Source organism: Dermacentor silvarum, chromosome 6 (genome assembly GCF_013339745.2).
Source record: "Dermacentor silvarum isolate Dsil-2018 chromosome 6, BIME_Dsil_1.4, whole genome shotgun sequence".
Classification (NCBI taxonomy): domain Eukaryota; kingdom Metazoa; phylum Arthropoda; class Arachnida; order Ixodida; family Ixodidae; genus Dermacentor; species Dermacentor silvarum.
Genome location: NC_051159.1, coordinates 172,369,244 through 172,384,195, shown reverse-complemented (window position 1 = coordinate 172,384,195; position 14,952 = coordinate 172,369,244). Strand labels below are relative to the sequence as shown.

The window sequence follows — 14,952 nt, the reverse complement described above, 5'->3', positions numbered from 1 at the left end:
CAAAAGTTTGATACTGGGATGATACTTGTGTGTTCAAAAAAGTGTAAAGATAGGTGTATTAGACAAAATAAGAACAAAGGTTTGGTGACGCAACCCACCTTCCAGTTTCAAGAAAACACTATACACATTGTTTACTTCCTCCACACATTTACTATACACATTTACTTATAATAGCACATTTACAATAACACACACACATTTACACATTTATAATAGCATCTATCCACTTATTTATCAATCTACTAGCCATGGTAATTCACTAGCCAAGCCCTGCCGAAGCCAACGCCAACGAGAAGTAGCGTCGCTGTAGTCGAAGTGTTTGTTGATCGTTTCAAGCGAAAAAGCGTCGAAGCCCGCATTTTAACTGGCCAGATATGCCCCAGCGACTTTCTCGTGCTTTGTGAAAGGTCGTGTTCTTCAACGCATTGTCTGCGCATCTTCTTGAGGCTACGACATGAGCGGACTTGATGAGAAGGCGCAGTGTTCAAATGCATCTGCCAGTGAAATAGAGGACCAGCAGTGTTCGAATAAATTACTAGACAAGCTCCTGCAGGAGTATGAAGAGAAGTTCAAGTACAGATACACTGACCAAGATTCCAAATACATGGATGTTGTCAACAAGCCATTGCCACCGCCTCCCGTTGTCTATCCTTGGTTCGTGCAGAATAGGAGATCGTACGACAGAAGGTATGCAATCGCAGTTCTCAAGTCGCAGTGGGTCAGCAGGCCATATCATTATCACTCAGCATTTCCCAAGCTTTGTTTTACAATATTTCTATGTGGAATTACAGCTTACAAACTCATTTTATTTACCTACTGTGACACCGAAAAAATAAAACTCACTGGAATTTCTCCTGCTATTTGTCAAATGTGAGGTTTAAAGACGATCTTTAAAAAAAATGTGAAGAAGGCAATTGCGCCAGCAGCTGTGAAAGCTCATGTTTAGCAGAAATGTAGTTTTACAGCTTGACGCACACTTGTCCAGCACAGTCCGCCGTGAATCGTTGCCTGCGTGAAACACACACACACACAAGCCAGCTAAAAGCTGTGTTGGGGCCTTAACCTGTGATTCAGCCACAGGGATATTTGAACCGCCATCCATAATTTCGTTGATTCTAAACAACTTCCCTGTTGCATCCATATGTTAAATAGTTATCAATGCTCGCGATTCGTTTTCCTTTTTGTTCCTCACATGTAACTTAGTCTTACTCATTATTGAAACTTTGGGAAGAAGATGATGACGCACGCACCATTGCTAGAACTATGCACGCTGCATATTATGTAGCGCAAAAAAAATAATGAGTTCCAGTTATCACAGTGCGTGAATGCACACTGACTTCGTTCTCACCATTATAGTGCCAAAACCTAGGAAGGACTCTGCAGCTCTCACAACCCATAATGGGCCGACTGCGTTATCAGCACGGTGTCATTCAAGGTGCTGCTAGCTGTATCATTGTTGCAGCTACTGAGTCCTTGCAAGCAACCAAACCAATGCCTGCAAACTTGCAAGTCTTCTTGAAAGACCTTGAAAACAAAGACCATTCCCTCACTGAAATCCACACCGAGATTGAAGAACTCTTGGGCAGTGATGATGACTATGAAGGAAAAGTAACTGGAGCCGTGGAGTACCATGAGAAAATCTTACACACAATCAACCAGTTTCGCGATGCTCTGAATTCTCAACAACTACATTACAACACTGCACTCACTGTGTACAAGTTGCGTGCTGCATCATAAACTGTAAACTCAGGTGCCCATCCGACATCTTTGTTAAGCGGAGACGCAGTACAGGCACAGCAGTGTGTAGGATTAAGGGAAGTGGAGGACAACAAAAGCATGCATTAGTGCAGCACTGGTTGCTTGCGCTTTTGTACAGGGGCAAAAATAAAGGAGTTCCAGAGAGCCATCATATTGTTACGATGGGGTGCGTTTATTTTACAGATGAATTGATGATAAGGGGCCGCGCCGACACCGAGCCGCTACCAAGACAAGCGCACTTCGTTCTCCTCTTCCTCCGTCCTTGCCGTAGCTTTTGCGTAACACTCCTCCCTTCACAGACGAAGCCCGCTGGGCGAGTAACTGTTACGTCCACTCGGAGTCACGTGGATGACAGCGTTTCAGGCGAGCGACATGAACAAGCTGCGTCTTCTTAGACCGGTAGCCATTGGACACGAGCCGAGCAATCGAGTAGGTTACATCACTTAGGCGATCGGTGATGACGAAAGGCCCGGTGTAACGAGCCAGAAACTTCTGGCACAGTCCGCGCTTGCGAAGTGGTGTCCAAAGCCATACAATGTCCCCTTTGTCGTATGACACATTCTTATGTCTTGAATCGTAGCGGATCTTGGAGTGGTCCTGGGATGCCAACGTACGGAGTTGAGCTATGCGGCGTGCTTCCTCAGCGCGGCAGAGAGTCTGGGCAATAGAAGAGTCCCCATGAGGAGTAAAAGGTAGAATGGTGTCAAGGAAGTTGCGGGGTGGTCTAACATAAAGAAGATAGAAAGGGCTGTAGCCTGTAGTTTCATGCTTTGCGGTGTTGTAGGCGTATGTGATAAAAGGCAAGATGTCATCCCAATTTTTGTGCCTGGAATCCACGTACATCGAAAGCATGTTGGTCAAAGTTCTGTTAGTGCGCTCGACGAGACCATTTGTCTGTGGGTGATACGGGGTCGCGTGGCGAAACTGGCAAGCACAGAGACGCAACAGCTCTTCGACTACGTCGGCCACGAACTGGCGACCGCGATCACTCACAATAACACGAGGGGGTCCATGACGGAGTATAACGGAGGATAGGAGGAAGCTCGAAACATCAAGAGCCGTGGCCGTTGGCATCGCTGCGGTTTCAGCATAGCGCGTCAGATGGTCGACGCAGACTATAATCCAACGGTTGTCGTTTGTTGAGCGCGGGAATGGGCCGAGAAGATCCACTCCAACCATTTCGAAAGGAGATGATGGTGGCGCTACAGGGTGAAGGAGTCCGACCGGAGCAGTATTAGGGCGCTTGAATTGCTGGCACTTGTTACAACTGGCCACATACTTCTCTATATCCCGTCGCATACTGGTCCAGTAGAATCGGCCCTGAATCCGGTGGTATGTTCTGGTGAAACCCAGGTGCCCAGCGGTCGAGTCGTCGTGCATAGCACGGAGCACGTGGGTTCTTAAATTTTTAGGGACCACTAAGAGGAGGCGGGCACCATCAGCCGCATAATTCTTCTTGTAGAGCAGGCCACTTTGGATGACAAAGCCATTGTTGCCTGTTGGCTGAGCAGCTGAGGCGAAGAGGGCATCCAGGCTGCGGTCGTCACGCTGCTCTTCCCGGAAGGTGGCCAGATCAGGAAAAAGAATGTCGTCGATGGCGGCCAGAAACTCATCGAAATTGTCGGCGTCACATTCACTTGTTGGTAGAGGGAGCCTCGAAAGACAATCAGCGTCCGCATGATGTCTGCCACTCTTGTAACGGACTGCAAAGTCAAATTCCTGTAAACGTAGCGCCCATCGAGCAAGGCGGCCAGACGGGTCGCGGAGACCAACCAACCAACATAGTGAATGGTGGTCCGTAACGATTGTGAAGCGACGCCCGTAGAGATATGGCCGGAACTTCTGGACTGCAAAGACGACGGCAAGACACTCTTGCTCAGTGACGGTGTAATTTTGTTCGGCCCTGCTCAACGAACGGCTGGCGTAGGCAATGGCATGCTCGGCGTCACCAAAGCGCTGCACGAGGACGGCGCCGAGGCCGATTCCACTCGCGTCGGTGTGCAATTCTGTAGTGGCAGATGGGTCAAAATGACGAAGTATGGGTCCAGAAGAGAGCAGGAACTTCAGTTGACGAAACGAGGAATCGCAATCTGCTGTCCAGGTGAAAGGGTTATCCTTGCGCAGCAATGAAGTCAGGGGGTAGGCAGTATCGGCAAAGTTGGGCACAAAACGTCGGAAGTACGAGCAAAGACCCAAGAAGCTCCTCAGCTCGCGTTGTGACTGCGGTTGTTTAAAGCCGCTAACTGCAGCGACCTTCTGTGGGTCTGGTCGTACCCCGTGCTTGTCCACCAGATGTCCTAGTACTAGCGCCTCTCGTTGGCCAAAGTGACATTTTTTTGAATTGAGTGTAAGGGCAGCTTGTTCAAGGCACGTCAGAACAACGTCCAGTCGATGGTTGTGTTCTGCAAAGGTGCGGCCAAAAATGACGACGTCGTCAAGATAACACAAACAAATCTCCCATTTCAGGCCGCGCAGTACCGTGTCCATAAACCTTTCGAATGTTGCAGGCGCGTTGCACAAACCGAAAGGCATGACGTTGAATTCAAACAAGCCGTCTGGGGTCACAAAAGCGGTTTCTCTTTGTCAGCTGAATGCATGGGTATCTGCCAATAGCCTGATCGGAGGTCCACAGATGAAAAGTAGGATGCGGAATGAAGGCAGTCATTTCAGGTCCACAGCAAGTGGACCTGAAATGACTTCGTTCTCAACACTCATAGTGCTTACTTTAATGCCCGTGCTAGAGTTTTAATTTCTGTCACCATGCATCCCAATTATTGACCAATCCCCCATAGTGGGTATCGGCCATAGGTTTTAGAGCTGTCAAGAACCTGTGTCCTGTGAGACATCAATGCAACAGATTGCATGAGTCATTCATTCTTTAATGAAAGGCTTGCTTTGAAAAGAGTGTATTTAGGATACACGCCAGTGGTCCCAAACATGCGGCTCGTGTTACTCTCAGGTGTGGCCTAGGGGAAAGGGTGCCGCATGCCTACCGGTGTGGCGCTTCAGGAGCTCTATGGACTGGATGCGGCCCGGTGTTGGAGATGTGTTTGAGACCACTGATATACAGGGTGTCCCAGCTACCCAAGGTTTAGAATATGCTGAAGTATTCTAGAGGATGTGACTAAATGCATGTTGTTGGCTATTGTATGGAACAGGTTGCACTATTTTTTTAGTTTGCTTAATTGCATAATTAGTCAAGATTAATAAAGCAACTATGCAAGTATTCATTCTAGTGCAAAATTTTCAGTATGAATGTTGTAGAGCATTCTAGGAAACATCTAATTCAGCAGTTTCAAACTTCCTGCTCGTTACGCAAAAATCTTTTCTAGATCCTAACGAGAGCTTGCAAAATATGAGAGAAGAAGCTCTTTATTAGAAAGCGGAGATTTTTGCCAGCCTGTATACAACTGCTCACATGCTACTCTGCATAGGGAGGGTTAAGGAGATTAAAATATTCCAGAGGAGAGTGGGAAAAAAAGGAGAATGAAAATGAATATGAAATGCGCGATTGAACCTGATAATATTTACAGGTGAAATGATGGGTGAATTCAGGCTTTTCTACATCATGAAGTGAACCTTCTTTAAAGCTTTCCAAGGAGTCCAATTTCTGATAGGTATCGAAACAAGAAATCCAAAACCCACCACTGTTTTGAAGGGCTTGAATAGGAGCTTAGATGCTAACGTTAACGGAGCGTGACCAATCCTGTCCATTTGGCGCTCACAACAATATCTCTTATTGTAATATGCAAGGTATTCCAAGTAGTATGTGACATGCTGCTTTAGCATTGTGATTGTTGTGCTCTCAAATGTGCCGCACATGAATTAATAGCGCAGCTAGCCTGTTCTGCTGTCACATAAAAATTTAAAGGGCAGTAACAGAGGCTTCAGTTGTACGATTTATGCCAGTGATGTGCCTCTCTCGCAGAGGTTCATGATAGTGATAAGCAGACCAGGCTGCAGATGAGGCCAAATGCACTCTTTATTCATACGCAGCATGTTTCAGAGCACTTTAATTGCAACCCACAAACATTAATGTCATGTGCTTTATTATGACGTTTTATGCACTGAAGCACAAAAATAACTAGAACACGAGTAAATTTCCTCACACACTACGGGAATGAATTTCGTGAAATTGGCATCGTCCTGAGAATTTTTTCTCAGTGCATATGCCTTGCGAACCCACCGGCTACAATTTGTCAATTGCTATATGTGCCTTAATTTCTTAAAATGCTTAATTAGTAAAAATTTGTTAATTAGTTAATTATGCATTTTGATTTCTCATGCAAGCATTGTCTACACCTTAAAGTAATCTAGCTCAAGGACTGTAATTGTACTGTCTGCCACAGGTTACCTTTGAAAGTTCTGTATGGTGTAAAAAATAATTACGGGGCAGAACTCATCTCATGATGACTATCGATGGTAATGCGAATAGTAATCGAGCAATGTAGCAACAGATCACATTCCTAAATTCACGTTTATTTAGCACGTGTAGCAGTAATTATCGACTTTTATTGTTTCGACAATATGCCACATACTCCGATGTTGTCCCACTTTGCTATGGCACTCGCTTACCAAGGTCGCCCATGAGCATGGAGCCATGACGACGACTGCATGACACCGACGCAGTGATGATGGAATGACAAAGAATAAATCATATCAATCGAACGATAACAGCATATAACGATGACGACAGGAGGGTAATGAGATGATGATGGTATGACAAGAACCAGATGAAGAAGAGGGAATGACGACAATGGCACAACCAAGACGGAATGACGTTGACGGTATGACAACGAACGCATGATAGCATGTATGTGAGAACGACACAATGACGACAGCGTGAATCTGATAGAATGACGAACAAGGAATGGTGTTGATGGATTGACGAAGGTGGTATGACGATGACAACATGAGTAGAGACGGATGTGAACCTGCAATTATGATGGTGAAATGGCTGCGACGGCATCCCAATGCCGGTATGGCAACAAATGCATGGCGGTGACTGTATGATGATGATGGCATGACAATGGAATGACAATGGGTGTATGATGGCAATGACATGACGATGACTGTATCACGAAACCTGAATGACGGCTATGGTGTGATGACGATGGCATGACGAGAATCAGACAACGCAGCTGGAGTGAGAATTATGGCACGACCACGTAAGCATGTGGCAATGGTCTGACAATGAAGGCATGATAGGGACTGTCTGACAAGGGCGGCATAATCACGATTGAATGACAACAGTATGATTACAGTACAGTGAAAAAAGAAAGATTTATGTCAATTGAACGAGGAAGGTGTTATGACGACTACATGACAGTGGGATTACATTAGTGGAGTGATGACAATGATAAAATGACACCCGGTTCAGTCAGCTAAGGCATTGCGCTGCTGAGCACGAGGTTGCATGATCGAATCCCGGCAGCGACGGCAGCCGCATTTCGATGGAGGCGAAATGCAAAAACGCCCATGTGCTTGCGTTGTAGTGCATGTTAAGGAACTTCAGGTGGTCAAAATTAATCCTGAGCCCTCCACTACGGTGTGCCTCATAATGAGAACTGGTTTTGGCACGTAAAACCCCGGAAAGAAGATAAAACGACGGCATTATGACTGTGTGGCGATGATGGCATGACGAAAGGCAGATGAGAAAGCTGGATTGACAACGATGCTATGACCATGACAGCATCACCATCCCAAACACCTAACTGGTGGCCCAAGCTATTAGAAAACTTGGGCATCTCGGTCAGAGTAGAAGGAGTGATGACAGCAGCATGACGAGACTCGTATCACGAAGCTGGAATGATGATGATTGAACGACCACGGGCATCACTGTGGCGGTGTGAATATATGACGAATACATGGCTACTGTGTGACGATGGCAAGACAACGACGAAATGACAAGTGTCGGATGACAAAGCTGGAATGATGGTGATGCAACTACCATGATGGCATCACGAGCACAAGCCCATGCCTAGTGGCTACGGTGTAAGAAATATACTTCAGGTGTTGACACTCCGCCCAACGGCGCGACCAGATCTTGTTCGGCGCTAAACCAGCGGATGCGCTGGTGGGACGAGCGTCAGCATGCAATACCTAGGCCAGCATGCAATGCCCTAGGTTGCCTAGGTTACGGCTTGGCCTATGAGCTGCATGGGGGGCGCTGCGGCTCAGTGGCCAATGGGGTGTGGCTATAGCGAACATGACCTATGCGTGCTCTCTGCCGCGGCTGGCGGCGAGTGTCAACACCTATATTTCTTACACTGTGCTAGTGGCCCAAGCCACTAGCATAGACAACTTGGGGCACTGGGTCGGTATAGATCGCGCTGACGACGCCAACATTGTGAGAGCAAGATATCATGACGACAATGGAGCAACCACCATGCATCACAACCAGCAGCACATCCGTAGTGGCCCAAGCAGGTGAAGTAGGGGAAAAACGGCTGAAGTAGGCAAAGAATGTTATTCGCATTAAAAAAACAGACGGTATACTACCCATTAATAGCCCCTTTAGCCAAAGTGAAATTTTGCTGCAGTTGGCCTTTAATCAGGTGAAATCGAAGGTTTATAATAAGCACATGGAGACCTAGTAACTCAAGCTGCTATGTAAAGCTTTTGACATATGCTTGCTTCACGCTTTTGTCGTTCTCTTTCAGAGACAACCGCCAGGAGGGTTACGGTCGTGGCAGAGGTGACAGGAATAACAGCTGGCACAGAGGAGGGAGGCAATGGGAGGATCGACGCAGAGGCTACCAAGACTATGGTGGTGGTAACCGTGGATACAGAGACCGTGAAGACCACAGGCAGGATTCACGTGATAACTACTCATACCAGCAAAGGCCAAGAAGAGACTACTAATCTTGAAGTGCGACTGTGAAATGAATGTTATTGTGTTTGAAAGTCTCACGCAATAAACATTTTCCTCAGTTTTTCACTGTACCGAAACTGGGTGCTTGCAAGACTGTGATGGGATCATTCATTGGCCATTGCAAACTCGCAGTCATGAACCATGAACCTCGCAGTCATCTGCAGGTCATGATTCATGCTCAAAAAGCAGTGGTACAGTCAAACTAAAGTATAACGAATATAGATGTAATGAATTATCAAATATAACAAAGTGAATCTAAAATGTATTTTTCCAGTATTACTGTGTAACAAATGTATGCTTATGACAGATAAAATGAAGGTGTTGTAAAGACAAAGTGAACTTGGCCGCGGGAGCTGGAAGAGAAGACGAGGAAAGGAATACTAGAACAGCCAGCCCAAGGAACAGGTGCTGTCTTTGCGTCTCCTTTATTTCGTTAGTGTTCTTGTGTAGGATGCAACTGTATAAATCACAGTTTATATTTCTAGTTGTGGAAAACGAGAAGAAAGGGAACCTTCTTTTTTCTGGGGTTTTATGTGCCAAAACCAGTTCTGATTATGAGGCACGCCGTAGTGGAGGGCTCCGGAATAATTTTGACCACCCGGGGTTCTTTAACGTGCACTACAACGCAAGCACACGGGCGTTTTTGCATTTCGCCTCCATCGAAATGCGGCCGCCGCGGCCGGGATTCGATCCCGCGATCTCGTGCTCAGCAGCGCAACGCCTTAGCTGACTGAGCCACCCCGGCGGGTGAGAAGAAAGGGAACCGAGGGACCCGATTTTTATTATCATATTATAAGAATCCAACAAACAATGACACCAAGGACAACATAGGAAAAATTACTTGTACTTACTAATTGAATTAAAGAAATGATAAAATAATGGAAATGAAAACGGACAAAAAAACAACTGTCCGCAGTTGGGGAACAAACCCACGTCTTCGCATTATGCGTGCGATGCTCTCACCATTGAGCTACCGCGGAGGAGTTTTCCCATCCACTTTCTGAGGTATTTATGTTTTACAACTAGAATTAACCCTGGGAGTGTTAGCCAGCGCCACCACTCACAAACCTAGGGGCGGATGTGGAACATCCTTTCTGCCGGAAGCGTCACGAGCACGTGATCTTTTTCGGTGATGGCAACTGGTCAATAAACCCACATATGCTACCTGAAGGCAGCAATGTTGCCTGATTCGAGCCCTTGTTATGTAATCAATGAGAAGAAAGGGAACCAAGGGGCCCAATTTTTATTATCATAAGAATCCAACAATGACACCAAGGACAACATAGGGGAAATTACTTGTACTTACTAATTGAATTAAAGAAATTATAAATTAAAACAGATGAAAAAACAACTGCCGCAGGTGGGTAACGAACCCACGTCTTCGCATTACGCGTGCGATGCTCTCACCATTGAACTAACAATGGCTAACACTCCCAGGGTTAATTCTAGTTGTAAAATATAAATACCCCAGAAAGTGGATGGGAAAACGGCTCCGTGGTATCTCAATGGTGAGAGCATCGCTCGCGTAATGCGAAGATGTGGGTTTGTTCCCCACCTGCGGACAGTTGTTTTTTCATCTGTTTTCATTTCCATTAATTTATCATTTCTTTAATTCAATTAGTAAGTACAAGTAATTTCCCCTATGTTGTCCTTGGTGTCATTGCTTGTTGGATTCTTAGAGTTGTGGAAAAGTATTTCCACAACTAGTAATGTAGTAAGGTTCACATTTTGCATGCTTGGTTAGTAGCAAAGCACATTAATTTGATGCACTCTGAGAAGAATGTGTTGACAAGGAAAACTAGTTGAAAACATACATAGGGGAAATTAAGTGTAGAGCCAATTAGCATGTGCAAAATACAAGGCACTAAGCATTACGCAATATTGATGCTTTGTGTAACTGTGCCTCAGTGTAAGCTACTTGTGGCCAGTCTCTAGTCTGGAAAAGAAGGAGCAATGGCATTTGCTGTGGCATCTAACTGTAAATAATGTAGAACGTTTTGTGATCAGTCTTTCTTTACCTTTAAACCAAATGAGAGCATTACCGAAGTGATCTGTGGATCTGCAATCGCCCACCAGCTGCAATGTGGTTATATGTAAGTGTCAAGAATAGATGTGACTAAAGTAAGCTCGCCTTTCTTTTAAGCTTTGGATTGCTTCTGTCAATGTTGAAATCATGACAAGGCAGCAAGAGCCAACATGGAAATGAGGAGTGTCAATGTTAGAGCACTGCATGGGCCCAGGCTTACCAAAAGACCCAGGCCGGGTAGTTCACGGGCCAGGCCAGTCTGAGTAAAAGGTTTTTTTGGAGGGCCTGGACTGGGCCTATTCACTGATGGGCCTAGGTCAGGCTTTCAAGTACACACGGACATTCTGCAGAGATCCAAGGCATTCCGTGCAAAGCTAAAGTGACGTGTTGGAAAAAGTGACGCTTGATTACACCCTAGCAAACAAAATAAAAAATGGTCGAAGTTCTATTTTTTATTTTCTTAACCAAAAACAAACTTGGGTAAAAAAACCAAAGATACTAAATGCTTCTCATTTAGTATCTTCTCATTTATAAATGCTTCGCAACTTATCATTTATTGCTCTGCATTGACAATTGCTTTATGGTGCCTGCAGTATATATCAATGGCTTCCATCTTTACCACATACATACATGGCCTAAGCGAAGACATGTAGTACACACACAGTTCCTCCAGCAGGCACAGGCTGGGTCTGGTCATGCAGGCGTGGGTTATGTCGGCACTGAAGTGCCGGTATTTCTTGGGGGGTGGAGGGGGAGCCGGGCACCCAGGGCCTCCCGTGTGAATGGTGCTTGTCCTCTTGTCGAACGATTGGCTTTAGAGACATCTCTTCTCCAAGAACTGTTGATCACGTCAAGTCTCCATCTTCCTGTGCACTACCCTACGTCTTGTTTGGATCTCGATGCACACGTTTTTGTATATTATATTTGAAACACATGCTGGGTTTAGTAATGTTTGATTCAAGGTGTTTATGATTACCATAGAGTCAGCAAGTGCAAGCAGGCTCTCAGTTTTATGTGATATGTTAATATTTTTAGCCAACAAGTCTGCACAGTGCTAGTTACTTTCAAACATCATCTCTTCTGCGTGGCAGTCAAACTTTCTGCACCCTAAGCCACGCTACACAAGGACTTTGGAGTGAAGTACAATTTATCGCTCAGCATCCTAAACGATTACTGATGAGACATTTCAGGCTTTTCATTTTTTTTTTGCTGTAAATGATGGACTTTGACTTCAAAAAATACTGACAAGCCTCGGAATGCCCTAAATAACTTGCATAATAGCTTTTCTAGAAACCGTTTTTTGTTTCGTTTTGCAGGAGGTGTGTATGTGTCAAGACATCATGATGCAGAAAGTGGTCACTTGGGAGCAGCACATGACAGTGTTTTTGCACTTTCTCTGGCTCACTCGGTTGTCTGCTATGCTGCTACTCATTGCATGGCTCAATGAGGCAGCGTAGCAGACAATTGAGTGAGCCAGAGTGAAAGCTGGAACGTCGCAATATTCTGCTCTCAAGTGACCACCTTCTGTGTCACGGCACATAGACTGGAAAACAAAACCAAAAGCAAAACTGATTCATAGATAAGCTATTTTAGTAAATTATTTAGGGTGTTTTGAGGCTTGCCAGTATGAAAAATGTCATATTGGTACTCCCTTAAAAATGTTTTCGGTTCTGTCAGGGTATTGAAGCGATAAAATAAGGAAAAAAATTTAACATGGAAACCACTAAAGACTGTGAACTCTACTTCAGAACTTTCACATTCAGCTTTTTCTCTAACTTGGAGAGCTCTTGTATAGCACCCACGTCTCCTTCTTGTTCAAGGTATGTAATCAAGGTGTGAAGGCCTCTCCAAGCATCAGTGTGGTTTGGTTCCAGAATTGAGGCAACACACTCTGGCTGCTCATGAAAAGTTGTGGACAGACCCTCATCCACACCATCACAGTCATCAACTCTTATATATGCTTCAGCACTAGCCCTACGAGGGTAGACATTGTCCAAAAGATTCTGGAGCTCCCGAACTAAGCCCTCGTATGTGTCACTAGCTGTTCTCTCTAGTGGCTGGAATGGCAGAAGGCCTGTTTGCCCCCAAGAGTCCAAGATAACTTGAGATGGAAGAGCCATCCAAGCCTGTGAGAGTGTCCGAAGTGCCCAGCGAACACTGATTTCAGTCTGCAGCTCAGCATCTTTACACATAGCACTGTGCAGCACAAGATCTCTCCGGTACAGTGCTTTTACACCATGAATTACAGAGGAACTCCCTGTTGCAATATCAGAGATGCAATGGGAAGGCAAGAAGTGCATCTGCAGGTTGCAGAAGTACACGTCACTGAAGGCATCAGTCCTTGCCTCGTCAATTAGCATGATGGCGCGTCGTTTTTCCTTGCATAGGTTCTCATCCAAACTCTTCAACTGACATGTGAGGATGCTTGCAGTCAGGCACATTCTTGGTTCGTAGTTGTAGTTACAGTATATATCCGGATCGAAAAGGGTTCCGAAACTGTGGGGCCGTTTGGAACCGCCAACAACAATAGGCCTCCAGCGATGTGAACCCGATAAGTTGTAAACTAGTCCAACTACTAGCCTCTGTTTATTGTATCTCTGCTTCTCCCTAGCGCTTCCTTTCATTGGCAATGCAGCATATGAAAGAACCATCTCTTGGGCATAGTAGATATTGTTCAGGGTGTAATCTGCAAGAACTGTCTGTAATTGCGCATGGCTGATGCTACTGGGCAACTCTTCAGATGTATCCTTGCAGCCTGCAGACGTAGGTGAGCTGCTTCCATGTCTGCTATTACAAATCCCATGTCTTGACTTGAAACGATGCAGCCAACCTCTTGAATAGCGAAAATTGTCGGGCATTTCTGCAACAGGAATAGATCGTCCTGTTTTCAGTACATGACGTGCATAACACAAAGTTCTCATTATGCTAAATAGTTAACTCTGCTTCACAACCAGTAACTTATCACGGGGATCACACAAACACAAAAAAAACATCTTCCCGATTTAACAAAATGCACATCAGTCACTTAAGAGTCACTTAAGTCAAGTGTTGGCAAAAGAAAAATAAACTGACTTTAAGTACAACATGACAATGGTGAACAGCATAGCATCTAAGACACAAGCAGACGGGGCAGGTGATCAGACCATGCAACCTACCTATAAAAAGTAGTTGCATAGTTGGTAGCTTATAGGTAGGTAGATAGTTGGTAGCTTTTCAAACTTTATCACAATACACATCTCTTGACTTTCAAGAACAATGTTTTTTTTTTTTTTTTTTTTTTTTTTTTTTTAAAGTGCGTTGACGCAATGTTCGTCTTTCTGGCCTCAGCCTTTCTTTTTTCTCAGTGAATTTTAAAGATGATATTATAAGGCAAATAACAGCATTCTGATGTTAACCTAACATATAACATGACGTTTACATAAAAGAAACATAAAAGTAAAAATACCATACATTTTTTATAGAAAAATGTCCAATACCCATATCAAAGAGCTATGCTGCAGGCAATTTAGGTTGGAGTGTATGCCCATGAACTATCCTATCTTGCGCATCAAGCCTAGCTGTTCCGATACAGTGACGGTGTAACATCGTGTTCCACAAAGGTCATAACAGAAAGTTGAAAATACAGCAATGCATATCCAAAAACAAGATAGTGACAACTATATACATCAATGATCGCTGTGGTCAGCAGCTCTGCACTCGGGGAAGAAACAGGGTGAAGGTAAACAGAGCTTACTGAGCAGCTTCCCGAAAGAGCGGGCCTTTTCGGCGATCATCGCATCGCTTACATAGACCCCTCGGGAGCGCGCATCTTGGAGCCATGTGAAAAGGGACTTTTCCATATCGACACCAAGGGAATTTCTCGAGTTGGTCGAGTTGACGGCCTCTGGCAGCGTGTTGATCCACTTGTCACTCTCCTGCAAGATGCGGGATACGGAGCTCTTGCCGATGTCCAGTCCGAGGTTGATGCGACACCAAAGCATGACATCGTGTAGAGTAGACCGCGGGTGCTCGCGCTTCCACAGACAAACTTCGCGCTTTTCTCCTGCCGTAAGCGTCGTACGCTTACGCTTCAGTTCCGGGCTGCGCTCGCTTGCGCACGGTTCGTCGTCTTCCGCACGGACTTCAAAGGTATCATCGCATGTTCTATTCATTGTAAAGCTGACTTTGACGGAAGCTCCTGATCTCCACAATATCGAACAAAAACAAAGTTAAAAGTGGCTAAAACAGAAAGTGTCGACGACGCCATAGATAAAATAAAGCCGGCGCCGCAAGTTCTATTGGTCTATTAACTAAA

At 45.2% G+C, this 14,952-nt stretch overlaps 2 protein-coding genes across 2 annotated transcripts; one reads left to right on the top strand and one right to left on the bottom strand.

The window, feature by feature from the left end:
- The first annotated feature begins 278 nt into the window (after positions 1-278).
- Positions 279-8,723, top strand: LOC119456408 (uncharacterized). The gene is made up of 2 exons (XM_037718137.2): positions 279-687; positions 8,421-8,723. Exons 1-2 carry the CDS (start codon positions 455-457, stop codon positions 8,620-8,622), a joined length of 435 nt encoding a protein of 144 aa, XP_037574065.1. The 5' UTR covers positions 279-454; the 3' UTR covers positions 8,623-8,723.
- Positions 8,724-10,999: 2,276 nt separating this feature from the next.
- Positions 11,000-14,893, bottom strand: LOC119456407 (tigger transposable element-derived protein 6). The gene is made up of 2 exons (XM_037718136.2): positions 14,392-14,893; positions 11,000-13,518 (listed from the first exon to the last, which is right to left on the bottom strand). Exons 1-2 carry the CDS (start codon positions 14,807-14,809, stop codon positions 12,398-12,400), a joined length of 1,539 nt encoding a protein of 512 aa, XP_037574064.1. The 5' UTR covers positions 14,810-14,893; the 3' UTR covers positions 11,000-12,397.
- Positions 14,894-14,952: the final 59 nt, after the last annotated feature.